The 27,431-nt window shown below is 48.4% G+C and overlaps 1 protein-coding gene across 4 annotated transcripts in view; it reads right to left on the minus strand.

Moving 5' to 3' along the window:
* Ebf4 (EBF transcription factor 4) overlaps positions 1 to 11,211 on the minus strand; it is a 72,193-nt gene extending 60,982 nt beyond the window's left edge. For 2 of the 4 annotated variants that reach the window (XR_015739074.1, XM_087911202.1), the window contains exons 1-2: positions 10,798 to 11,211; positions 10,220 to 10,341 (exon numbers count right to left, since the gene is read on the minus strand). Coding sequence is in view for 3 of the 4 variants with exons in the window: in XM_087911202.1 (XP_087767328.1) it covers positions 10,220 to 10,341; positions 10,798 to 11,103 (428 nt within the window). In the remaining variant the exon portion in view is untranslated. The remainder of the gene's footprint in view (positions 1 to 10,219; positions 10,342 to 10,797) is intronic. The other 2 variants (XM_087911200.1, XM_087911201.1) reach the window with 2 other exon arrangements.
* Positions 11,212 to 27,431: the final 16,220 nt, after the last annotated feature.

Raw genomic sequence — 27,431 nt, forward strand, 5'->3', positions numbered from 1 at the left:
AAGACAACAAGGCCTCCAGACAGGAGAAATCTCCTAGTTTGACCTTACCAAAGGTTTTCTCCTGGCTCACGAAACCTTGCTCAGAAGCAAGGAGGAAGAGAAGAACGAGACCGTGTTTACCAGATTGCCCCTAAACTCTAGTGAGGCACTAAACTCGGTCACACACAGCTTGTAGCACTGGAATTAAAGGCCTGGAAGAGGAGGGAATTCACAGGCAGAGAGTTGGAACAAGGGTCCAAATACGTCATCGTGTAAAAAAAAAAAAAAAAAAAAACAAAAAAAAACAAAGGCAGAAAATACTGTTTGAGGTTTTGTTGTTGTTTTTGGCTTTTTATTTGGTGTTTTGGTTTGGTCTTGTTTTTGAGATAGGGTCTCTGTAGTTTAGGCTGGCCAGGAACTCACTATGTAGTTCAGGCTGGCCTCAAACTTGCTGTGATCTTCCTGCCTCAGCTTCCCAAGTGCTGGGATTATGGTAATAGCCACCACACCTGGCAAAAATAAACAAACAAACAAAAAAACAAAAAAACAAAGGATAATTCTTTTGTGGGATATGGGAGAGACTTACAGGTACTGTGGCTTTTCCAACACCCCCAGGGAGTATAAACTCAGAAACCGGAAGAGACAAAAGAGCAGAACAAACAGCCCCAGAAATAGCTGTAAGGGCAAGTCCCAGTGGATCAACACTGGGTGAGGGATGTCGCTCAGGTGGGAAAGTGACTGCCTAGCATGAAGGAAGCCCTGGGTTCAATACCCAGTGCCATAAACAACCAGGACTGGTGGTGCACACCTATAATCCCAGGACTCTGGAGGTGGAGACAGGAGGACTGGAAGCACATCCTTGGCTACATAGTGAGTTGGAGGTGAGCATGAGATACAGGAGACTCTGTCTCAAAAGAGAGAAAGGAGGAAAATGAAAGGCAGTGGGAATAATGGGAAGGGGGGGGGCTGGGGAGATGGCTCAGTGCTTAAAGCGCTTGTCACATAAGTGTGAGGACTTCAGAGCCCCAGAACCCACAAAGATGCTGGGTGGATATGGTACTGCTACAAAGGCAGGGACAGGGGGTACACATCACAAGCTGGTTAGCTAGCCTAGCCATACGGATGAGCCCTGGGCTCAATTGAGAGACCCTGCCTCAGTGAGTAAGCTGGAGAATGATGAAGGAAGGTGTAAATCATGGGCCGCCACATGCACACATATGCATGTGCACCCATGTACATACATCACATATACATATTCATGGGGATGTAGAGCAAAGAGAAGAATGTTTGCATTGGAAGTTCCTGCCAGACTGTGTAGGAATACGAACACTAGGAAAAATCCAGACTTTTTTCTCCAGGTCGGGCATTCCAAAGCAATGCTCTTACAGGTTTCCTTATCTTCTCCCTAGCAAAGAGTGCTGCGGCCACACTGCTGGGAAATGTGATTCACAGCCCACATGGGAGCCTTTAAAGGCTTTAGGACACCCTAAAAAATGGAGTCTGCTTCAGTTTGCTCAGACTAGTGTTCCACATGCGTTAGGTACCTAGACTTCAAGATGATGGTTCCCAAGGATTCTGCCTCTTGATACCCATGTGCCTGAGCTGGTTCCTCTCAGAATGTGTCTCTGCTGGCCCATGTGGCCAATAGAATATAACAAAAATAACAGCACATGCCTTCCACATTTCAGGTCATGAAAACATTGTAGCCTCTGCTGTATTCTTTTCCTTGACTCATTACATAGGGGAAGCCAGCTGCTAGTAAAACCCAGTGCCCAGGACTTGGATGTAGCTCAGTTGGTAAACTGTGTGCTTTATAAGCATGAGGACCTGAGTTTGAACCCCTAGAACCAACACAAAAAGCCAAGCGTGATGTTGTATGCTTGTAATCCCAGAGATGGCAAAATGGGGAGCAGAGATAGGGGAATCCTGGGGCTTGCTGGTCACTTGGTGAAGTCCCAGGCCAGTGGGAGACCCTCTCTTCAACAGAAGGTAAAAAGTGCATGAGGAGTGACAAGCAGAGGTTGTACACTGACTTCCACACATATACACCCATACATGAACACACACTCATGTGTGTGTGTGCATACACACACACACACACACACACACACACACACACCAGCATCCCAGATGCACATAGGCATGCTTCCTTGACAATGACTACTAAATTCATTGCTGTTTAATATTTTCTTCTACATAATCTAATCAGGAGCCGGTGAGCTAACTCCATGGGCAGAAGGCTCTTGTTGCCAACCTGAGTTTGATACTAGAAGCTACATGGTGGAAGGAGAGGACCAACTCCACCGCTTGTCTTCCCACCACTCTAAGTGCACACAGCACATGTGAGTGACCCCCTCCCCCCACACAAACAAATAGATGCAAGAAAGTCTTAAAAAATCAACTTACTGTTTTCTTTGACTTCACACTAGGCCATAGTATCTAGGCTTTCAGGAAACGGGGCAAATGCAAAATGTATGTTTTCACTCATACAGAGTATAGTAAATTAAAGAAAAGAACTGTTCTTTCTCCTGGATCCATCTTGGGAGCCACAGTAGCCATGGGAATGGGTGATCTAGGAGGAAGATGTGATGAATCCTCTTGTCTCCAGAGCAAGACGACAGGAAGGTGCCCAACACTCTTCCCAACCAGAAGACCCTTCTCCAGGGGTATCGTCCTCTTTCCATTCCTCCCCATTTCCTCCTGGCTAGCTTGCCTTTCAAGTGGGGACTTGACCACCCTCTGTGGGCTTCTCAACCTGGCTGAGAGGCGGGGGAAGCCCGAGGAGAGCTTTAGATCACAGCAGGTCTCTGATTACTATGGATGAATATGCTAATGAGACATCAACTCTGAATTCCACCCTCCTGCTCCCAGGGCCAGGGATGGTTTCAAGAACCATCGAGGAGAACAGATGACAGAAAGGGGTGGCCTTGTAGAGCAACCCCATCTCTGCTGCCCTTTATGTCTATGCTGAGTCTGGGAGGCTCTCAGACAGTGGGGAGAAAGTAGACAGGAAGGCCTTGGTAGAGGAGAAGTGGGTGTTGAGAAAGTACAGGAACCCCAGGCCACTCAATAGGCCTTTCCTGTGCAAAAGCCCTCACTGGCTCAGGGCTTCTAATTTGGTCTAGAGGAAACTGATGGTGACCTGAACTTCCCTAGACAAATGTCAATCAATCCAGAGTCCTGCCTATCCCCTGCTCCTGATGGTCTCCTGAGAATCAAACCCGGAAGTCTTCCTAAAAACCAGGCCACACTCCCTATGCTGGGCCTGCCCTCCCTATGAACAGGATTACTCGGGAGAGAGAGCACAGGGATTGAGGAAGGGGAACGCAGGTTCCTCTATGGGATGTGGGTCAGTATCTGGTGCTAGGGGATGAGGCATAGAGAAACTAAGCCAGCCACCTCACCCACAGCAGCATCTCACTTCGCCCAGCTCTATTCTTCCCAAGGCAGCCTAGAGTAGCACCCAACCCTCCACCCTGCTTAGGTGCACAGGCTTCCATGGGGCATTTCCATTATCATGAACAATATTAATGACAGCCTTAGCCCCCATCAGACCAAAGCTGGACAACAAAATGGGAGAACTCCTGATAGGTGCATCCCCACTCCTTGCCTGGGAAGTCTCCAGTATATTTCAGTCGTGCCTTGTCCACTTAAGTGAGGAGACTGAGATACAATGGGAAAAGACTTTCTGAAAAGAGTCTGGCATGTTGTATGTTCAGGACACAGAATAACACAAGGATTGCGCTGTACAGAGGAACCGAAAGCAAAAGAAAATGGAAGCGGGCTGGACCGTGTCTCCCTTCCCTGGCTGTCCTCTTTGCTCCTGTACCTGTAGCCGCAGTAGAGGATCAACACCTGTTACACAGGACTGCAAGCTACAAAGGGAGAAACCTGGGGAGGAGGAAGGGAATGTTTTTTCCTTTTCTCCCCTTGGGAGAAGCTGCTGCTCTTGTAATGAGAAAACAAACCACAGTTAAAGAACAGAAACAAAGAGATGTACTGAACAATGCACAAAGTACCCAGTGATCTGAAAATCCCCATGGCCACAATCTGGGCATACGCATGGGAGCTACAGGTAGCACTGAGTGCCCTCTGCTCAGAACAAAAAACACAAACGAAGGCCGGTGTCTCTGGCTTTGTGCTCTCCAAAGTGGAGCTGTCCAAGACAACTCCTGGAGGGTGGGGAGAAACTTGGAGACGCCTACTGGTACATACTCTTATCTAAAAGAAAGAAAGATGGAGGGATAGGAGGATAGAGCTCCTCAATCCTGGAGAGGCAAGGGGTTCGTTTATGTTCTCCTAGAAGCAGAGAATTTCCTGTGATAAAAACCCAACTATCAACAGCTTATTGGACTGATTCAAGGAACTGCAGGGGTAGAGGGCGACCCAGAGAGAGCTACCACTGTAGGCAGCCAAGCTTGAGCCTGTGGGGAACTATGAAAACACACAGGAGGAGTACTTCAGACTTACCCCACCCGAGTCAGGGACGCCATGTGTTAGGCACTGCCACCATCTAAGCTGCCACCCCTCATCCAGATTATTTTATGTGTATTTGCATGTACATATGTGTAGGTGTGCCCAAAGAGGCCAGAAGAAGGCATCAATTCTCTCAGAGCTGGAATTACAGGCATTTGTAAGCTGCCTGATGTGGGGGCTGGGACCCAACCTCTAGTCTTCAACATTGAGAAGCAAATACTCTTAACTACTGAGCCATCTTTCCAGCTCCCGCTGCTGGGTTTTGTTGTTGTTATTGTTGTTGTTGTTGCTGCTGTTTTTCTGTTCTCCTGGCTGCCGTGTGTACTTGTGGGCAGAACAAGCTCTGGCCTTTTCAAGTTTTCAAGCATTAGGAAATAGACGCTAACTGAGGTAGACTTTTGCCAACCAAGGGTTCTTAGAAGGTAAGCATGGGTTCCAACGGCCAGCCACCCAGAAGCACTGGGTATGAAGCAAGTCAGCAGAACTTTAGCCCCTGGAGCCCAAGGGCAGCTCTGGGTTTATGATAAATATGGGTGAACACTGGCCTATTTAGGATGTGTAATGCTGGAGTGAGATTTCACTCTCTTAGTATCATAGGAAACAGCACGTACCTTTTCAGATAAATGCTGTTGAGTGGCAGCCATTTTTGTAAGAATCCAAAATAGCCAGGTGTTGTTGGACACCTTTAATCCCAGCACTCAGGAGGCAGAGGCAAACAGATCTCTGTGAGTTCGAGGACAGCCTGGTCTACAAGAGCTAGTTCCCAGACAGCTAGGACTGTTACACAGAGAAACCTTATCTCAAAAAAAAAAAAACCAAACAAACGAAAAACCAATATAAACAACACATTCCCTCAGTTTCTCAGAAAGGCTGTTGCAAACACAATGTCAAAACCCTGTCCTCTTGGCTCTGCAGGGTGTTGAGGTGATAGAGAACTCACTTCTATTCTAGAGAACCCAGACTTGGAAGCCTTCATACCAGGGTTTCCCACCATGTCCCATCTTCTGTTCTCACACAGGCCCAGGATTAAAGGAAACTTTCTGGAACACCAGAAAGAACTTAGTTTGCCCAGATATCTTGGACTGAAGAGTCCTGCCTCGCAGTAAGCTTTGGTCAAATCAACAAGGACAACGTGACCTTCATAGACTGGGCCACTAAGGTGAGCAGTACTCCAGAGCACACAGGGACTCTAGCTGGCATAGTCAGGCAACAGAGCATCTGGTTACTATGATTGAGCCCACCCAGCAGGTCCCTGGAGACGTTCCCCTGCAAGGCTAAGCAAGATGGCCCAGGGCTCTTCTCCTGGCATCCAGAACTCTCTAACAGACAAAGCCCCTGTTGCAGTCTCCGTCTCCACTCACAAACCACTCACGCCTGATCTTATACTTACTATAAATAGCAATTTAACAATAGCCACGTGCATCCCTTACAAGGCACCCCTGGGGGCTTCTGCCTTCCGGTTTCTGCCAAATGTGAAGTCTGGCCTACCTGACAGCCCCACGGTTCTGAGCAGTAGCGCTTTGGCTTGAGCCTGAGCCATCTTCAGGTCTGAGATGCTGAGTTAAGGGGACACGGCCTGAAGTCATCAGCATCGGAAGCAGGCTCTGCTGACCACCCTCTAGCTCCATCAGAAGGAGAAAGAAACAAAAACGTACGCCTCTCATTATCTCATCGCTGGTCTCCGATCTGCCTCAAGTTCTTCTGCTCAATCCAGCCTTCTCTTCCCTATTCGGCCACAGCTACACAAGTCCCACGTTCCTTTCTTCCACAGCCTCCCTTCCTTTAAGCATCCCGTTGGTGCCCAAGCTCTCTCTTAGGCATTCTCTGTGCCCAAGGGCGGATAGTGACCATCATGCTGTGCCTGCCTCCGGCCAAGACCCCTTGGCCTAGCCCTGCCCAGGCCCTGATATGCTCAGAACCTAGCCATGATGTATAACAAACATAAAAGCAATGACACAGAGGAGCACACCCACCTCAGTGGTACCCACAGAGGGAAGGCCTGGTGGCTAATGGCAGCTTCCCAGAACCTGTGTGTGGATGAATCTGCTGAAGAGGAGCTTTGGGTCAGTGGAGGCTTCGGGGTCCCCCTTTCTACTGCTCAGCACAATTCTACTTAGTGGCCCATGTCTAAATGGCAGGCAGGCGAAAGGGGTACAGGGAGGGGGGCTCACACATGTGCTCTAGCGTTCCCCAGACGCTTTTAGTTCCACTGACTACTCGCCCCGGTTTTTCTTCTCCCTACCCTCTTACCATCCACCCACAGGCCTGCCTGCCAGCCAGGTTCCAGGATGAGGAGCAGCTATTAATTATTAAAGCAAACAAAAGCATTTCCTAGCAGGGAGACTAGCCTACAGCTGCTTACAGGAAAGACATCCCCAGCTGCCCTTCTTCTCTAAGGCCTTGCTCCTGTGCAGTGACTGCTGGGTAGAATGGGCTGTCCCGCGTTTCCCGGGACTATTGCAGGAGTAGCCCCGGCCTTTCTATACTCCCCAGTCCAGGAAACACACCAGAAGGATGGAAGTGCTGCCCCTGTGCTAAGCCCACAGGCAGGGGATGTCTGAAGAGGAGGATGAGGAATGGGCTGGGGCTAGGTCTCAGAGAGGAATTCCTACTGGTCAGGTCAGGGGCAGTACCAGCAAAGGCTAGGGGTCTTTGAGCAGAGGTCCCGGTTAGGGAGCCCCCTGCAGGGAGAGGAAGCCTTCTCCACAGCCTTCCCTCCCCTTCCTGTGAGCTGGGTATTCAGTTCCAGTTCTTTCCCTACATCCCATGCTCAGAATCTTCACATTAGCAGGGCCTCCCTCACTGATCTTGGCGAGCCTTCCAGACCTTTTCCTCCTCATCCACTTACTTTCTTTAAAATCTTGGCCTTTTTGGAGCGTCTAAGTTGTAAAATTGCAGAGGGTAGCAGAAGGATGTAGGGCAATTGCTGGAACATACTGAGGTAAAGAGAAAGAGAGCGCCTGATAGGGAAGGTTTTTGGACCAGCGAGGCGGACTACTTAAGCCTGTGGGTGCTGTGGAAAGAAGGACGGATGGGCTGCCATCTTTGCCCTACAAGAAAACCTCAGCTGGCAGGGCCAGCAAAACAGGGATAGGCAGAGGCCAGCAGAGCCCCGCCTCTAGAAAGCATGGTTAGGTTAACATTAGGAATGGCTCTCCTGGGCAGGGAGGCAGGGCATAACCAGTCAGGTGGGGCTGGGTCCTCAAGGCTCTGTTTGGTGGGTGGGATTCTAAGGGCTGAGGACAGTTTTAAGAGAAAGCAGGTCAGGCAGCCTTGCTCACTCTCCAACACCACAGGCCATTATCACACAGAAGCTAAGAATGAAAGCTGGGTAGATGGTGATGAGCCCTGAATGCCAACTATCAGGGAGATGGGGATGTGCCGGTGACAACATCCTTAGCACTAAAGACAGTCTGGGCAGGGTGAGAGGGCACAGGGCACAGACACACAAGTGCTGTGACACGGTGGGTCACTTTTTTTTTTCTTTAATTGGGGCAAGGACATGATCAGAGAAACATGCTTTGAAGTCTGGTGTGGTGCTGTGTACTTGTAATTCCAGCACTTGGGAGGCTAAGGCAGAGTTGGAGGATAGCCTGGGCTATACAGTGAGACCTTCCCCCTCCCTCAAAGTACCTTGGAAATGTAGCTTTGGTGAGTAGAGCAAGGAAGCTAGTTTGGTGAGTCAGAGGCCAGGACCAAGAGTCTTAAGTTATCCTTCAAGCCAGGGAGAATGGAGCATGGGAGCTTAATTGTTAACAGTGGTCTCTGGGGACAGTGGGATTGAGACCAAGCGTCCAAAAGCTTTGGAAATCAGGTGGTTGTAGGTGAAGGTGAGGAAGGCGCAGGTCATCCCCACAGAGCAACCTTGCAGGTGAATGAAGCCAGGCAGGGAATGGAGATGAAGAGGAGGATGGGAGAGAGATGTTTCTGGTTATGTTTTAGAATGGGAAGACCTGAGCTGAGTGGCCTGACTGAGGGAGAAGAGACACACACAGGAGAAACAACAAACACTGTGGAAAGAAATGAGAACCAAGAATTAGCTTCCCCTCTGGGGCTGGGAAGAGAATCACACACGTGTTTAAAAACCCTCAATCTATGTCCTAGAATGGAGATTTCCAGACTTGGGGAGAAGCAAGTTCAGGCCTGAAGAACGTCCTGTTCAAACTTCAGAAGGCTTTGGGCTTCAGTTATGTGGCCTTGGGGACCCAGAATAAACACCACTCAAGAACCTTCTCTGTGTGGACCACGCTGTTGGTGAGCAGGGGTGGTGGTGATGGAAGTTTTCTCCTCAGATTTCTTGCCCCATCACCCACCTTCAGGATATCATCTTCTGCTTCCCTCTCATCTAACCTGCTGGCCCTGGGCAGGCAGAGGCAGAGAGCGAAGTCTAGAAGAAACAGGAACTTCCACTCTAATACACTCGACGCTGTAACTTCCCACAACCACCTCAACTTCAAGAAAAACCAAACCCAACGGAAAAGGAGGCACACAGAGTTATAAGCATTAGCACAAGACGTTAAAGGGGGAAATGGGGGGGAAATAGATTATCACGCCCACGGCAGTCGTGTTAAACGGCTGTGATTTGTGTTTCTATAATCTCTAGTTAGACCACTCTTAAAACTTACTGGCTCATCGGCAATATCGTTTCCTGTCCTGGAGGGATCACTCGACAAGAAGCCCAGTGTTCTCCCTGAAAGTTGTGAGACAGCTTTGCAAAAACACTGCATCCCTTGGTCCACAAAACACTCTTGAGTCTACTGTTGGGTGAGGGTGCGGTGCACCCCAAGTGATACCTGAACAAGTTTGGATATGTGGACCAGAGTGGTGTGCCAACCCGGTCTGCTGTGACAACCTCAGGTTGAGGTCTTTCAGAAGATGGGTAGCAGCTATTTAAACTTCCCGGAGACCCAATGCCCACCCTGCCCTGGCTGTCTGCAGGGACAGTCCCGACCTAGTGCTAGGCACTATGAACTCCCAAACCGATGTATAGCCTCCAGTCCATGTTGAAAATGATTGCAGGGAGTGTTACAGAGACCGAGTTCCAATGGCTGCGCGACTGAGTTAACAAGCCTTCAAAGTCTCCATCCAAATCCTGGAGTCCATTTCTTACCGAGGTCTCCTGCCTAAACCCCTATGCCTCCCCATGAAAAATAACCAGAGTGAATTCTGCTAATTCCCAAGAGCTCCCTGACTCCCTCAGGATCTACACACACACACATACACACACACACACACACACACACACACACACACACACACACCCCGACAGAGGAGTCCAGGCCCCATTCTCAACCCCAAGCAATTCTGCAAGACCAGCCAGCTGCCCCTCTGGCTTAGCCACTCTTCAGCCCCACCTACATCTCTGGATCTACAGACCACCATGCCCCAACTCTGAGGAGCAAGGAAAAGAGGAGGAAGAGTTTCTTGCCTTTCTTGTCGGGTAGCCGCGGAACTGGACAAGTAGAACAGTAGAGACTGCCCAGGAAGAAGGGACTGGACATCTCTAGATGGCTAGTAACTATGGGTCAAGGCTCAAGGTGCGCAGGCGGATGTGACACCTCCTTCAGAGCCCTGAACAGTAGTAAGCAACCTCGCCTCATATTATCAGGAAAAAAGTCAGTTAGACTCAGGGTGAACAGGAGACTTCGTCGGGACGCTCAAGTGTTAGGATTCCCTTCATCCCTTGCTCCAATAGCTAAGGCATGTTCGAAGAAAGCGACACGAAGCGGTCCAGCCAGAGTGCTAGGTCGGATGGGGCTCTTACCTCTGCGCCGCGGTGCTGGAGTCCAGGATGCCAGTGCTCTGCATCCAGGAGCGCACAGAGCCCAGGCTGGAAGGCAGCAGCGGCTCCTCTTTCAGGTGGAGCCCACCGCGGGGCAGAGTGTCCTGTGCGGGGAACATAAGGACCCGCAGTTCGTGGGCGCCCCCCACTGCCAAGGATCGCTTCCCGCCGAGGCTGTGGACGTCGCAGCTCAGCCCGACCCGACGGCACCAGGAGCCTCCAGGAGCGCAGCGCTACACGGAGTTCCGGAGCCTCAGTGCACGCTCGCCTCTCGGGTGCTCTCTCAGTGAAAGCGGGTCCCCGGGCGCCGACGCTGTCCCCTCCCCTCCCGGGGCGCGGGGCGGGGAGATGGAGGGATTCCCCCGCGGCCTGAGAGCCGGTGAGCAGACTGAGAGCGGAGCCCGCACCCTCGCACGGAGGCGCCCCAGAGGCGCGCTCTGGCGGCTGCCCAGCGCCGCGGTCGTCGGAGGTGGGGGGGGCCGAGCGCCCCGCGAGCTGCCCGCCCTTCCCCCCCGGCCTCCCCCCGCCCGCCCGCGGCGCCCGCGCGGGGAGCTGATTACCATCCGAGAGGGGGAGACTGCGGCCGTAGAGCTCGGCGGCGGCGACGGTGGCGGCCGGGGCGGCAGCAACAGCAGCAGTCGCGCGTCCCGGGGAAGAGCCGGGCCGGCGCCGGGCCAGCAGACGCAGCCGCCGCCAGGCCCCCGAGTGCCCCGGCGCCCCGAGCCTGCCGCTGCCCCGGGCGGCAGCACCTGCAGCAGGAGCAGCAGCAGACCGGCCGACTCCCCCCGGGGCCCGGTCCCCGGGCTTCCCCGCCGCGGTCGCCGCCGCCCGCCGCTCCCCGGGGCCTGGCCGCGGGCCCTGGCCATCCCGCCGCCGCCGCCGCTCCCTGGGGAGCGGGAGCCGAAGGGAGGGAGCACCGGCAGGAGGAGGGTTGTCGCAAGCGGGTGGGCCCAGGGGACTCGGGGCCAGGGGAGGCGGGGGCGGGGCGCGAGGCCGGCCGAGGGGCGGCCAGGGACGTGACATCATCGGGGGAGGAGCGGCCGGGCTGGGGCCGCGGCGGCGGGGCGGACCCTGGAGAGTCGGTAGCCGGTCTGGGGGCCACGGCCAGGGAGAGGCGGCAGGAGAGCGCTGGGAAGCTAGCCCGGGCCGGGGAAGGCGAAGACAGGGAGGGCTGGGGGCTGCGCGGCTTGGAAGCCTGGTCTAAGCAGTTCAGCTCATCACACCGCGCTTGGGAACCACCACGGCCTCTGGGTCGCCACCAGACGAAGCTCCAGCATCTTTTTGATTCTATCTCCTTCCCTCTAGTATGCGCCGCCCTCTCCTCTGTCAAGGCTTGAGTCTGGGAGTTGCTGCTCATTTGGTACCTTCTGACTTTTCACTGACCCTCCCCGCACCCTCTGTGAACTGACCTCGGTTTAACCTCTGCGGCTTATTGCTCAAGGGTCTCAGTGTGTGGTAGGTGACGGGCCCCAGGCCAGCAGAGCTACATTAGTCCTGCACCTCCTATCCTTATTCCTGTCCTTGGATTACCCACACTCAAGTTTATATTCTCAACTGCGCCTTTCAGAAACCTCCTGACTTCTGATGGCAAGTTGGACACGTGGGACTCAAGTTTGGGATTAAGAACCCAACTCACCTTCTTTCCCCCTAGCTTTCTCTCTGATTCCATTTTATTTCTGTACAGAAATCATCTGGCCTTTGACCTTGTGGCATAGCCTTTCTGTGTGCCCTGCGGGCTATCAACAAACCTGGGATCGGATCCAGCAGTTTCCCTCAGAACAGCAAAGAGGGAATAGGGGACCGGCCTTGCCCTTGCTGTTGCTTGCACACTCAGATCTCCATCCTCCTCGGAGTGGGATGGGGCATGCCCCAAGTCAATTCTTAATATCCGGCCTAATGCTGACCCAGAGAAAGGATCCCAGGGACACTTTTGGGTCTTCTGTCTGCCTCTTCTCCTGGCCTCTCTGTTCTTCACTATCCCTTCTCCTTTATGTCCAATTTTTCATCACCTGTCACCTTTGCAAGAGGAGGAAGGGACACTGCCAGTCCCACCCAGACTTCTCAAGGTCTCAGTTTTTACCCCAGGTAGAATTATCAAAAACGGGGCTCTGAAAATGAATTATTTTCCTCCGCACCCCTTTAGCTGACTCTAATCCTTGCCCCTCGTAGTATGGCTCCTGGACCAGCAGCGCTGGCATCGACAGCTTGTTAGAAATGCAGACTTGAAGGCCCTCCCAGACCTGTCTCAGAGCCTGTCTCAGAAAGCTTGCGTGCTGGGATCACACATGCCAGCCACTACCGCTGCCTAAAACTTCCCATTCTTAAAAACCCCTCCCCTTCTCCCCACCTCCTCCTGATTTTGTGGAAGTTCACAGAAGTACTCCCCTGAGGATGCTTTGCCAATCTCCACCGCTTCTCCGGGAAGCTCCCAGTCTGACTCCTCCCTGCGCTGGCTCTGCTTTGACTGCCTGGTCTCTTGGGGTTTCGGGCCCTCTGATCTCCTTGCGGTATCTACACACCACGTCTCCTCACCCTCCTTTTTTTTTTTTTTTCTTCAAGAGTTCGTCTGTTCTCCAAGGCTCCTTCTCTGAGGCTGTCATTGGGAAGACCACATCCCAGCCTGGGCTTCTGTCTCCCTTCTGGCTGTGCTGGCCATCAGCTGGGAAGACTAGAGCTGGGTTGGACCATGGGGCAGGAAAGGAACCTGCCCCAGGAAGAATCCCCAGCACAAGAGACTCTGCTCCTAGGCCACAGTGGCACAGTTCAGTTCCCACATGCCCACCCTCACAAGCTGTGCACCCCCTGTGTGTGTCCACATCACCTCTTCTGCTGCCCACAGGTTTTGGAGTGGGGGTGGGGGTAAGGGGTAAGGGGTAGTCATCTCTGACATCTTTCTCTTCCACCTACAGCTACCACTTAGTTAGCTTCCACGCCCTTCCCTCTGTCCCAACAGAGGAATATCTCTAACAGGAACACATTCAACACTAGATTCCTCCCTGCTTGGAGGAGATCCGTTCCCTGTTCTGCTGTCAGCTTCGTCTGTCTCCATCCTTCACCTGCAGGTTTTAAGTGTCGCTGTGTATAACCTTCTTAGGAAGAGTTCAGTGTCTCTTATGACTCCTCACACTTAGGGACCATTTCAGGAACATTCCTGGCTGATCCAGTTTCTCTCACCAGACAGTCTTGCTGTGTCAGCTCCCTGCTTGCCCGACACCACGATCCATTTAACCTACTCTGGGCTGTCCCTTTACTCTGCTGTCACCTCCAGCAGGAACGCTTGAGCATTGCTCTTCTTTCCGAGGCACAGTGGAGTCCCTGTGCCTGTTTATGGTGTTGCATTATAACTTTGAAGAATAGACTTGAGGGACAGGTGCTCAGAAATAATCCAGGGAAGTAGAGGAATCGGTGGGAAAGTGGCATTGAGAGAGAGAGCGCTGTCGTACGTGGGAGGCCTTCTGACTTGTATGCTTTCAACTCTACCCTAGCTAACCCCGTGGAATAGACAGAAACCAGCCAGGAGGATGCTTGAAACTTAGCAGACCCTGCAGCCTCTGTGAAAGGTTTCTGGGTTAGAGCTGCTGAACCAAGAAGCAAGGGTTTAGGGGGATTCAGGGAATCTCCTGGGCAAATGTTAGAGCTGTCCTTGGCATCAGAGTTGAGTGTCTCTTCTTAAGATCCAGCCACAACTCTGCTTCTTGAAATGACATTTTATATTCCATGATTTGTCTTGTTTGGAGGGGAAGATTTTCTCCTTTCTGCACACTGTGGATTGCTCCACAGACAAGAATCTAAGGGTTCTAAGGCATAGTAGCAGGCAGAGGGGGCGTGGCCTGAGTCTGTAGAAAATGCCATAGTCTCCTTTGGCCCAGGCCAAGTCTCACTTTTGGAACCGTTAGGCCAAAACCTCTCAGCTTGCCTTTTTGCTTCTTGGACATTAATGTTCATGTTCAGAAAGATTCTCGTCGTGTGCCCAGTGCTAGAGAGTAAGTGGGAAAATAGAGCCTAGCCGTGCCCTCCTGAAGCTCACAGCGGTAGATGTATGGACATTCAAAGTTATTCCAGAGTACGCCGGACTATCGTAGAAGCAGGGGTGGGTAACGGGACAACACAAAAGGGCTCAGGCCTGGGAGAAGAGATAGGCTTACCAGCCAGAAGGGTGAACCTGTGGAGCCGGATGCCTGGCTACACTTGCTTCAGAGGTGGAAGATGCCAGCACCTGGTATCATGTTCAGATATCATGCCTAGGAGTTAGGGTTCATTTTCTTTCCCTTCAGTCTGGTCTTGAGATAATAATTTTTAAACAGAAGAGCTATTTCCTCCAAGCCTAAGCCCAGGGCTCGCGTAGTCTGTGTCTTGTACTATAGTGCCCTCTAGAGTCCCCAGCGTTGGGTTGCTGTTTGGATCCACTTCCTAAGTCACCTGATAATTAGAAAATAATACCAAAGTTAAAGCATGTGCTAGTTGTGGCTTCTCACATACTCCCATGCAGTGAAGAAACGGGTCATTTCGGAAAGCCATCTGGAGGTTATATTTCAGTCTCGGTCTTTCTTGCTATTGACTCCTGAAGTCTCCTCAGTTGCTTCAGGAAAAACAAACAGCAAACACATTATAAAAACTTGTCTTGCCTGGGGATCTATTCCATTCCTTGACTGGGCTGGCATCTAGGCTGAATCATTCAGTCCTAAAAACAATGGGCCCTTGGGCTGAGTTCCCATTTCCAATCTTTGGGGAGAAACAAGATGTGTGCCCTCGTTATTCTAGGCTGTCCGCATACCTGTCAGTCATCATGAATCTCAGAGACAACCAGTCCTGCCCTCACTGTGAAATAGGAAGTGACTGCTTTCCCTCTTGTTTCAAGGAATATTCACTCCATGCCGTTTGCAGAGCCATGCTGCCCCTTTGGTTTATCCTCTGGTTTGGAGAGGCCAGAGTCTGTAACCTCTAACCTAACGCTGGAAGGAAGGCTAGCACTGTGTCTGGGTGGCTGCTTCCCAGCAGTCTACAGGCAGTGTCAAACACTCCTTGAGGTTGAAAAGCTCCACAAGGCTGCTGGCTTTTTTTTTCTTTCAGTGGCCATGACTATTGTTTAGGCTGATGAGGAGGTCAGATTCTCCTTTTGTAGGGATATCTGTGTATGTGCACTAGTAGGGTTTATCCCAAAAGGAAGAATAGAAGCAAATCCATGAATTGTTTTATTTATATTCTGATTGCAAACTAGTTGCTTACTCGCTGTGATCAGGTTTAACTTAAATGACTCAGTAACAAATATAACAAATGTATATGTGTTTACATTTTAAGATGTGTGTAGTAGTACTTACAAATCGGTTAATTCAGGATGCAGACATCAAACTACTCATGTCCTTATCTTTTTTTTTTTTTTCTTGATTTTTGAGACAGGGTTTCTCTGTAGTTTTGGGTGCCTGTCCTGGAACTAGCTCTTGTAGACCAGGCTGGCCTCGAACTCACAGAGATCCTCCTGCCTCTGCCTCCCAAGTGCTGGGATTAAAGGCGTGCGCCACCACCGCCCGGCTCATGTCCTTATCTTGTTCGTTTCTTTGTTTTGAACTTTTGTTGAGTTAGGCTCCCTCACCATGTAGCCCTAGAACTGTCCTAGAACTCACTATGTAGACCAGGCTGGTCTCAAACTCACCGAGATCTTTCTGCCTCTGTCTCTAGAGGGCTGGGATCAAAGGTGTGCACCATCACACCTGGTTATTTCCTTGCCTTTTGGAGGAAAAAAAGTGTTTGTGTGTGTGTGTGTGTGTGTGTGTGTGTGTGTGTGTGTGTATGCGTGCGTGTGTGCACGCTCTTTTGTATATTGCTGGGGAGGGGCAACAGGAAAGGAAGTTCCTCTTCCCTAGAAGTGGGCTGGGGCGGACAGTATAGACTATAGGGTGGGCAGGAAAGGCTGCTCTTCTTGTCTGGGTGAAGCAGAGAGAGTGTGTAGCAGAGACTGATTCTTCATGAGGTTTTTCATAGACTCTCTCCAAAGCCCTTTGAGAATTCACTGTGCTATATTCACCTGAATATATATAGATATATATTCATAATTGCATGTTCTTTTAAAGGACCCAATCCCTCTGATTTGTAAACTCAGCTCCACCCCATACTAACTATTCTGATGGAACCTGGAGTTAGATAGGAACAGTTTATGTGAGAGAATAAAAACCTACATTAGCCAGGCATGGTGACTCATGTCTTTGATCTCAGCTTCAGGGAGGCAGAAGCAGGCGGACCTCTGTGAGTTCGAGGCCAGCATGGTTTACATTGTGAGTTACAGGAGAGCCAGAACTACATAGAGAGACCCTGTCTCAAAAAAACATAACAAAGCAAAACAAACAACAACAACCAAACCTAAATGAAGTGAGAGGGTCCCTGCATGTATCAAACAGGGGAGCAGACCCTGGGGAAGAAAGCAGGAAAACCTGGTGCAGATTGATTTTGTCAACCACTTTGGGGAGTCTAATGCCAGATGGTTCACTGTCAACATATTTAAAACACAGCACAATTTGGAGAAAGGTTTTCAGTCCAGTTCCAGGTGCCCAATAAAGTTTAAGGTGTGACTGCATAGCGACCCCTTTGCAAAGTACATGTGACCATGAGGGTGGGTCTAGAGCTAAAGACCTAGAATCTAGTGTGGTCTCTGATTGATAGCATAGAGGTCAGCAAGACGTAAAGTTCTTCTGACGTTTCCCCTAAGGGTGGGTAATGGTTTAGGGAGGGAAGAGTCTGGGATAGTCATTCAGGGACATTTGGGGTGAGGCCTGTCCCTTCAGATAGCAAAACAGTCACCAGGTCGTTAACAACCTCCACTCTCAGCTTCCTGGATGGAATGTAGGTATTTGATTGGTATCTCCTCCAGAGGAGACACTCCTGTGCGATTAACATTCCTAGTTCTCTTAGTGCTTCTCTGTGTGTGCAAGGATCTCTGTGACCCCCAAAATTAATGGGAGTAAGAGATGCCACTTACTGGTCTGTAGCTTTTGAAGACAAGGATTTTTGACCTTTTTTCCCGTTCTCTTTCCTTCTTCCCTCCCACCCCCTCTTCTCTTCTGCATCCATAGTACACAGAAAAGGGCCTGGAAAGTAAGTATTTGTGGAATTCAGATTTGTCTAGGGTGCAGAGGTTAGGAACTCATGACCAGATGGATATGTGAGGTCACATAGGTTATCCCAGAGAGGTCAGCTCATTCAGCTACCACCAGTCACCTGGTCCCACTTCACCTTGCTGTTCCATCCCATCCCTAGAAGGGAAGCGAGGTCTCCACCACCATAAGCTTTACGACCACTCGACCTGCTGAAGCCTTTGAAAAGCACCACAGAGTGGACTTGGGGTCTGGAGATCTGACGTGAATAGGGAGGTAGCTTCAGTTCATTACTCCTAGGATGCTGGGGGGGCCTGTCGTGTCATGCTAAGTATTCAGTGTTGTTTCTCAAAACTTAAGTCCAGTTTGCAGGGATTTGAGTGATGTCTAGGTTCCTACCATGGCCACATCAGATGACCAGTGTGGTGTTGCTGAATGGGATGGGGAGAGGTTTCCGGAGCCTGTGTGATTTGCCTGCCGCACAGTCTTGTCTGAGGCTTGATAACTGATTTGAGAAGATAACTCTTATTTGAGCAGACAGATGGATAGTGGGGCCCCACGTTCTGTGTTAAGCTATGTGTAGGCAATTCTTTTTTGTTTCGCTTTTCTTTTCTTTTCTTTTCTTTTTTTTAAACAGGGTTTCTCTGTGTAGCCCTGGCTGTCTTGGAACTGGCTCTGTAGACCAGGCTGGCCTCCGACTCATAGAGACCCACCTGCTTCTGCTCTCAAGTGCTGGGATTAAAGGTGTCCGCCACCTGGCTAGATGGGCAGTTCTTTTTCTGCTGACATGTGGGTGGTTAAGTGTTGTGGGATGTCCACCAGAGAGGGCTACTTGGACACGGGTTTAAACTAATAGAGAGCCTTTGTTAGCGGGCTGGTGACTGCACTGTCTGTTTTGGGTCCTAGTGTAGCACCCAGCCTTTCTCAGGGTGAACTGAGCACAAGCAAACATGTCCTGGGTTAACAGACTTCAGTTAACAAGAACGGTTAGCCAGAAGCAGAACTACAGAAGCCAAAAAAACAAGGTTAGCACATTTATAGACTTTTCCAGAACTGTGGACTTGGATGAATTAGGTCTTTGTTTTCATTTTGGCAAGTGGTTCTGTCTACATGCTGAGTTTTGTGGCCTGGATGGCACTTCCTTCATGGAGTCAGTTGTGCTAAGGTCTGGAGCCTATTATCAGTGCATGATCAACTTGTAATTTGGTCTTATGTTCATACTGTTAGAGCTTAAAATATTTTGTTTTAAATTATGGTATAACCCCCAAAAGGTGGTGGTGGGGCTGTGGGGTGGCTATGTAGATGCTTGCTGCCAAGACCAACTACCTGAGTTCAATCTCCGGGACTCATATAGTAGAAGGGGACATGACTCCTGCATGCTGTCTCTCCTCACACATGCACCTAGGGGTGAATGCATGTGTGCACACACACACAGACACACTAAACAAAGTTTTAAAAATTATATGGTGTAACCAACTTTATGAGCCAGGGTCTCGTGTAACCTTGGCAAACCTCAAACTTGGTATGTAGCCAGTAATGACCTTTGATTCCTGAGCCTCCTGCAGGTCTTCCATGTGCTGAAATTACACACATGCCCTATCATGTCAGTGTGCGTTGTTGGGGATCAAACCCAGGACTTCCTGGATGTTAGGCAAGCACTCTACTCCTGAGTCTGTTTTTATTATAGTTGGGTTGCAGAATACTCACTCAGAATGTGTGAGGCCCTGGGTTTCAACCCCAGCACCATAAAACAAAACAAAAAGCAAGTAAAATAAAGTATTGTGTTGAAGTGGAAAGACCTTTTTGAGTTTGAAAAGACTTAGGTTCCTGTTCCCCATACAGGGATGCCTCACCCAGCCTTGATGCAGGGGGAGGAGCTTGGTCCTGCCTCACCGTGATATGACATGCTTTGTTGACTCCCATGGGAGGCCTGCCCCTTTCTGGATGGAGGAGGAGTGGATGGGGGAAATAGATGGGAGATGGGGGAGAGGAACATAAAGAAGGGAGGGGAAACTTGTTGGTATGTAAAATAACTGAAAAGCTAGATCTCTTGGGAACTAGCTGACCTTGGAGGTCAAGGGAGAAAATAGGAGCCTGGTCTACAAAATGGGTTCCAGGACAATCAAAGCTATACAGAGAAATCATGTCTCGAAAAAAAAATCAGTTTTCTTTTTCATTCTGAAAAAACACTCAAACATCATCTTCTGTGACATAAAATTATTAACAAATTGAGGCTGGAGAGATGACTCAGCACCGGCTGCTTTTCCAGAGGCCCTGAGTTCCAATTCCCAGCAACCACATGGTGGCTCACAACCATCTGTAATGAGATAGGTGCCCTCTTCTGGTGTGCAGGCATACATACAGGCAGAACACTGCATACATAATAAATAAATAAATCTTTTAAAAAATCAGGCTTAGCTGATGTCATGTCAGCTCTAGCTTGGAAGATAGATAGTGCTATGTGATACCAATTTAATAAAAGAAAACTGATTCCAAATTGCATACGATAAATGATTATTACCTGTGTTCAGGCTATTAAACTATGGGGCTTGGTTAGTTCCCAGGTTAATGTTATAGAAAACACAGCAGTCTTTAACTTCATAGAGTGACCTACCATAATTGCTTTTAGTTTTGAGTGAGTATAAGCAGCAGACAGAGCTCTATATTACAAGATAAACAGTGGTCACAACTCCTTTACTTTGGCTGTTTTATTCTCTTTTCTTCCTATCACAGAATTGGAGGGCCAACATGACTCTAGACACTTTGAGACAAACATGCATGGGTCTGATGTGGAAGGGTCATACCCCATCTCCAGAACTAGCTTCTCAGTGAGCTCAAACAGCATATGACAGTTTAATGTAAATACGAAGGCTTTTGCTCCTCTATCAAACTGAAGTTTACACTGGATGGAAGACTCACATTGGAGTTCAGTGGCCACTGGCTGGACCCGCAGCGCCTGCGCTCCCTATGACTAGGGCACATTGTCCAGAAGAGTGTTGTCATCTCTGGGCTGTGCTTTGGGAACAGGAATTGAAACGAAGTTAAAAACACTTTCCCCTCTGTGATGGGAATTCTGTGTCATTGTATATTGAAAGCATGTGACTAACTTTTGTTTTGTAGGAACTCACAGTTAAGAGATTACTTTGAGTCTCATAAGACGTGGACTTTTAAATAGTGTCAGGACTTTCAAAGTCTATGGCAATCTTTGAAGCTGAACTCAATGTCTTTTGCACTGAGATGGCCATGAGCCTATGGGGACAAGCAGTGGAGGAGGGGTTACAGCTTAGAAGTGATATGTTTAGGTGTCAAGCTGACAAGGAGGGGACTTGTGATGGTTAATGTTGTTTGTCAACAGGATCTAAAATCACTGAAGAGACAAGACTCTGGACACGCTCTGGAAGTTATCTCTGTTAACTGAGGTGAGAAGACCCACACTAAATGTGCGCGGTGCCGTTTCGTGGGCTCGGATCCCAGGGTGAAAAAAATGGAAGGGCGAGATGAACAGCAGCATGCGCTGCCCCTGCTTCCTGCCCCCGCTGCCCGTTCTCCCTGCCGGGATAAACTGTGCCCCCTGGGAGCCATTCCTGCCCCCACTGCCTGTTCTCCCTGCCGGGATGAACTGTGCCCCCTGGGAGCCAAAAGCAATCTGTTTGCCTGTCGTGTATCTTGTGACAGCAAATATAGAAGTAATTAATACGTCTGTTAGCCAGGCATGGTGGCTAACACTTGGGAAACTGAGAGGCAGGTGGATCTCTGTGAGTTTCAGGCCACCCCGGTCTACATAGCAAGTTATAGGACAGCCAGGGCTACAAGAATAGATCCTGTCTCAACGAAACATACATGCCTGTTCTGATTTCACTTTTAATGTAGCGTTTGGAAAGTATATAAGATATTCAACATTTTATTCTAAACTAGACGCTGGGTTTAATGATTGACTGTAAGTTAATATGTCTGAACAAATCAGTAGGTTAGGCTAGCTTATGGTATTTGGTGAATAAATTATTTAAAAAACACTTGATAGTGGGCTTTTTAAAATTTTTATTTATTGTGTATACAACAGTCTGCCTCCATGTATGCCACCAGATCTCATTATAGATGATTATGAGCCATCATGTGGTTGCTGAAACTTGAACTCAGGACCTCTGGAAGAACAGTCAGTGATCCTAACCTCTGAGCCATTTCTCCATGCCTAACAGTGTTTTCAATTTACAATCTGTCCATTGTAATCCTGTCATAAATCAAGGGACATCTATGTTTGATTAAGGTGGAATTTCCTGCTTGAAGAAAAAGGTATATGTAAGTGATGCTGAGGGAATAAGCTAAACTTTTTTTTTTTTGATTTTTTGATTTTTGAGACAGGGTTTCTCTGTAGCTTTGGAGCCTATCCTGGAACTAGCTCTTGTAGACCAGGCTGGCCTCGAACTCACAGAGATCCGCCTGCCTCTGCCTCCCAAGTGCTGGGATTAAAGGTGTGCGCCACCACCGCCTGGCTTAAGCTAAACTTTTGAGGAATGAAGCAAAGTTATCACTGGGAGACAGAGAGATGGCTTTGTGGTTAAGAGCACTGGCTGCATTTCCAGAGAACCCAGGTTCAATTCCAGGACCCACATGGCAGCTCACAACTGTCAGTAACTCCCTCACACAGACATACATGCAGGCAAAACACCAATGTACATAAAATTAAAAGAATTTTTAATTATAAAGTTATTATGTTTTATATTTTATGAAACCAAATTTCAGATAAATTACAGTAAATACAAAACTGTGACAGCATGAGAAAAGATGCTGAGCATATGCCTGCATCATAGGAAAGATTTTGAAAGAAAGGCTTTCTGGGTATGTGTGAGATGGGCACAGCACTCAGGCAGCTCCAGGGAGTGTTACTAGAGGGCCAGCAGGTGTCTGCTCTTCTTTTCCAGTTTGTCCCCCCCCCGACATACCAGCTGTAATTTTGGAACTGGAATAATTGTTTGAATCTTGACCTTGGAATGGAGGTCACAAAAAGTGGTCCAGTAAAATAAAGAGTGTCTTTGACAGGACAGAGGGCCATTCCAGCTGTGGATGACCTATCATGTGACAGGAGAGAGGGCCGTTCCAGCGGTGGATCACCTATCATGAAACTCTGTGTGTTTTTTTTTTTGTTTTTGTTTTCAGTTCTAGGAATTGGACTCAAGACTTTGTGCATACTTAACAAATATTCTACGACTGAGCCACATCCCTAACACATCACTGAATTTATGTGTGAGGATTTAAACTCTCTTTTGTTTACTTGTGAGTATGTATCGTGGAAGCTGAAACTAGTCATAGTTCACCAGTCCAGCCCTGAATAAAGGATAACTGGTGTAAGCCACTGGTTTCCACTCTGACTTTCAGAGGCGTCCAGAGGACTTTAAAGAAACAAACAAGCCAGGCAGTGGTGGTGCACACCTTTAATCCCAGCACTTGGAAGGCAAAGGCAGGCAGATCTCTGTGAGCTTGAGGCCAGCCTGGGCTACAAGAGCTAGTTCCAGGCAGGTTCCAAAGCTACAGAGAAACCCTGTCTCGAAAAACAAAACAAAAAATTAAAAGAAACAAACAAAACAAAAGCCTAAAATGTCTTGGTTCTAGCCCAAGCCAAGTATATAAAAATCTCTGGAGGTGCAGTTTAGGTTAAGAATTTTTTAAAAAAATATTAATTTATTATGTATACAGTGCTCTGTCTGCATGTATACCTGCAGGCCAGAAGAGGGTGTCAGATCTCATTACAGGTGGTTGTGAGCCACCATGTGGTTGCTGGGAATTGAATTTAGGACCTCTGGAAGAGCAGCCAGTGCTCTTAACTGCTGCTAAGCCATCTCTCCAGCCCCTAGGTTAAGAATTTTTAAAAAGCCTCCTAATGTGCAGTCAGAATATGGACTGATTTAAGCTGACCTGATGAACATCTTTCCCTATTAGTTTTCTTCACAGTGAGAATAGTAATAGGTCTGGTTCTGGCCTATGAGACCCAAGAAATTTGATGAGAAAGTTTCAGAGAAAACTTTGGTATTTTTTTTCCTGCTGTGGTGTGTGTGTACATGCAAAGGTATGTACATGCAATGGCATGTGTGAAGGTCAGTAGACAATTCCCATAGTTGGTTCTCACCTTTTGCTTTGTTCTGAGGCAGGGTCTCTCATGGCTTCTGCTGCACACTCCAGGTTAACTAGTCCACAAGCTTCCAGATATTCTTCTGCCTGTGTCCTGGGATAACAGATGTATGCTAATGCCTTCTTCTTATGTGGGTTCCAGGGATCTGAACTCAGGTCATTATGATTTCACAGAAAATATTTTTACCCACTGAGCCATCTCCCTAGTCCCAGGCCTTGATATTTTGGGTAAGAAAGAATATAGATGGTGGGAACTGTTCTCTTATTCACTTTCTACCTGTGATTGAAAAAATGACAGCCAGAGCATTGGTTGCTATACTGCAGCAATGAAACATCACACAACCCACTGGATCTCTGAGAGGGGATGACGGAGAGCCTGGATCATTACTGAGGGGCTAAATCAATGTCAGAAACTCTTTCCTTTCGGAAGTAATAGGAGAAAAACTAATTGCCGTCATGTTTAATGGATTTTCTGTTTACTACATCAGAACACATTTGTAAGTAAAATACATATACCAAAGTATTATGAACACACCATTTCATCTGAAGTACAGACATGGCTAGAGGGGGCTTTGTGGGCTGGCTGTAACCTTCATCATATGTATAAAGGGAAATGTACAAGGATATATGTAAGCCTCCGCACTTTTCTGTGGATACCCAGGCCCGATTCAGGCGCGCGCTTTCCTGAACTCGAGTCCACGAGAATGGACGATTGTCCTAAGGGTTTAAACAGACACACAAAGAGACCTGCTCACTTACCAAAGAGTAAATGGTCACTTTATTAAACTCAAGTCGCGTATTTATACCAGTGGGCAACGGGGGCAAAAGGGCACGGCCCCCTCCTATCAGGAGCAGTGGAAGAAGATTACAGGTGCCTGGCGCCTCAGGCAGAATCAGCTGGGGGAGCCAGGCGTGGCAGGGTATAGGGCCCAAAGCTGGAACCTTGTTTACAGGTGGAATTACCATAACAAAGGAGAGCCAAGTTCTTTCTAAGCTATACCCTCAAGTCAGTGCTAGTGCAGAATCTCCAGGGAGCCAGAGGTCAAACGGCCCTGCGAATAGCCAGGAAGAAGGGAAAAAGACCTGTGTACCTACAGATATACACAGCAGTGTTGCTGATAACAGCCCAAAGCATAGTTCATACTAAGTATCTGCCTATTAAAGAAAGGATTAGTTAATTTAGTAAATTTGCATTATAGCATACTATGCAGGGGAGCAGAATGGGTTTTTTTGGAGGGCATGGTGGTGCATACTTTTAATCTCAGGCAGATCTCTGAATTAGAGGTCAGGCTGGTCTACAAGGTCAGTCATAGGACAGCCAGGGCTACAGAGAAACCCTGTCTCAAAAAACGAAAACAAATAAAAGGTAAATTATGTAATGGTAAGCACACAGAGTATGAAACTATTCTAAAACATGTGCTAAACCCAATACTATATTCTGATGCGTATACACATGAAAAAGCCTTGGAAGGACACGTTGCCTGTGGTTTGAGTGACAAGGAGCTTTGTCCTTATTTACTATGTCTATTTTTGAAGAGAATTGGTATCATTTAGTTATTAATTAAAGATACTCATGCTAGTTAAATTTAATTAGAGTGAAAAAGGCAAGTCTCAGTGAGTTTGAGGTCAGCCTGGTCTTCATAGTGAGCTCCAGTTCAGCCATGGTTGTATAGTTAGACCCTGTGTAAAATACTAATTCACAGAAAAATTCCTGCTTTGAGGAGCTCTTCCTCGATATACTCTTTCATTCTTTGCCCTATCTGACTTCCTGGAATGGCACGTGAGTTCTTTCCAGGAGGCCTTTTCAGTCCTGCGCACTGCTAGCACACTGCCGCAAAGATGACCATTGGCACTGTGGATCAGCGTTCTCATCTGAAGGTATCCAATTTCCCTGTCACTGCTGTCTGTCTGACTTGCTGCCTTGTGGGAGCATGCCCCCCTCTTCCATCTCACACATTCAACAGCTCCTGTAATTGCTACATTTGGACTCACTTGTGACCTTTGATTCTTTTCTTACCTGACTATCAATTAGAACTTTTTGATTGTTTCTCACTGATCTCCTGAGCCTTAACTTCATGTACCTTTCTGGCAAGAAGGTGCTTTAAAAAAATTCCTCCTTCCAGCTGAGTAAGGTGGTGAATGCTTTTAAATCCAACACTCTGGAAGCAGAGGAAGGTGGATCTCTGTGAGTCTGAGGCCAAGCTGCTGGTCTACAAAGTGAGTTTCAGGACAGCAAGAGCTGTTACACAGAGAAAGCTTGTTTGTTTTTTTTGTTTGTTTGTTTGTTTTTTCTTCGAGACAAGGTTTCTCTGTAGCTTTGGTGCCTGTCCTGGAACTCACTCTTGTAGACCAGGCTGACCTCGAACTCACAGAGATCAGCCTGCCTCTGCCTCTCAAGTGCTCAGATTAAAGGCGTGCGCCACCATGGCCTGGCTAACAGAGAAACCTTGCCTGGAAAAAAAAAAGTGTTTTGGCTTTTTCAAGACAGGGTCTATGTAGTCCTGGCTGTCCTGGACCTCACTATGTAGACCAGGATGGCCCCAAACTCAGAAATCCTCCTGAAGATGGCACTTTTAAATGAACTCAAATGTTTGCTTTCTTGATGAAGCCACTTACAACAAAGTAAAGGTCGCCAGGCTCAATAGTATGCTCCTAAGTATCTGTCTTTTCACTCAGGTTTGGAACATACACCAACCTTGCTCCTCATTACCCACTCTGTGTGCCTCGCCTCCACACGAGTCTGCTCTCCTGATTTCCAGCCACGGCACACATTCCTACCTGCGGAGCACTGCAGCTGCCCGTTGAGATCCTCTTGGCCCAGAGGGGCTACCCAGTCCCTCACCATTAACTGCTGATCACTCCCTCTTTCTCTGAGAGCTGTCCTTGGCCTATGTCATGCTGGAGCAAAGCAGGCTAGGAAGCCTTGCCTCCAATCAAAAGACTCTTGAGACATTCACACTTCAGAGTTCTCCAGGGAGCTAAGGCTGCCTCTTGCAGAACTCCTGCCCTTTTCTTCGGGTTGATACGTCTCCTGAGAACACGCTCCAGTCAGTCACTGGAACGACCCCTTTCCATCCCACTTTTGCTTAAAACCCGCTTTACTCTGGATGGAGTAGAGTTGCTTCTGTAAAATCCAGCGGATCCCGCAATCACAGGCGCTGTACGCCCTCCAAAGTTCTCCCAAACTCCATCTTCAAGGAATCGTCATCATTATTTCAGTCCTCTGTTTGCTCATGGTTGTAGGGGGAAAAGACAAAACAGGTCCTAACAGAGAAGACATTCTGAACCCCTTGTGTACCCAGGACTTCTTTGGAAACTCATGAATCATGTCTTAGAGGTCTTTTAAACAGATAAAGTAATTTGGATTACAAAAAAAACTCACCATGTTGGTGTGATAATAAGAAAACTAACTTGGAGCTGATGAGATGGCTCACTGGGAAAAGGTGCCTGCTACCAAGTCTTATGGCTTGAGCTCAACCCTTGAAAACTACCCGATGCAGGAGAGTACCAGCTTTCTGAGTGGGCCTCTGATCTTAGACTTCCATTCTAAAACAGAAAGCTAATTTGCAATAGATTTGCATTTTTATTGTTTTTCAATTCATTGAATAATTTTTATTGCTTTTCAATTCATTGAATAACTATAATCTAACATTGGGTCAAAAATGTCAAAGTAGGTATGAGTTACACACACACACACACACACACACACACACACACACACACACACATTTTGTTTTTCCAGACAGTGTAACAGCCCTGGCTGTCCTGGAACTCGCTTTGTAGACAAAGTTGGCCTCGAACACACAGAGCTCCGCTGCCTCTGCCTTCTGAGTGCTGGGATTAAAGGTGTGTGCCACCATGGCCAGCTAAGAATAAATGATATTTTAAGATATACACCACAAATGAAATGTGTCGTGAAAATATATTCGTGATGAAGTTCAAGCCTGTGAACAACTGTTTAGAGCAAAGAATAAGATCCTATAGTA

This window comes from Myodes glareolus, chromosome 10, assembly GCF_982192425.1.
Source record: "Myodes glareolus chromosome 10, mMyoGla1.1, whole genome shotgun sequence".
NCBI lineage: Eukaryota > Metazoa > Chordata > Mammalia > Rodentia > Cricetidae > Myodes > Myodes glareolus.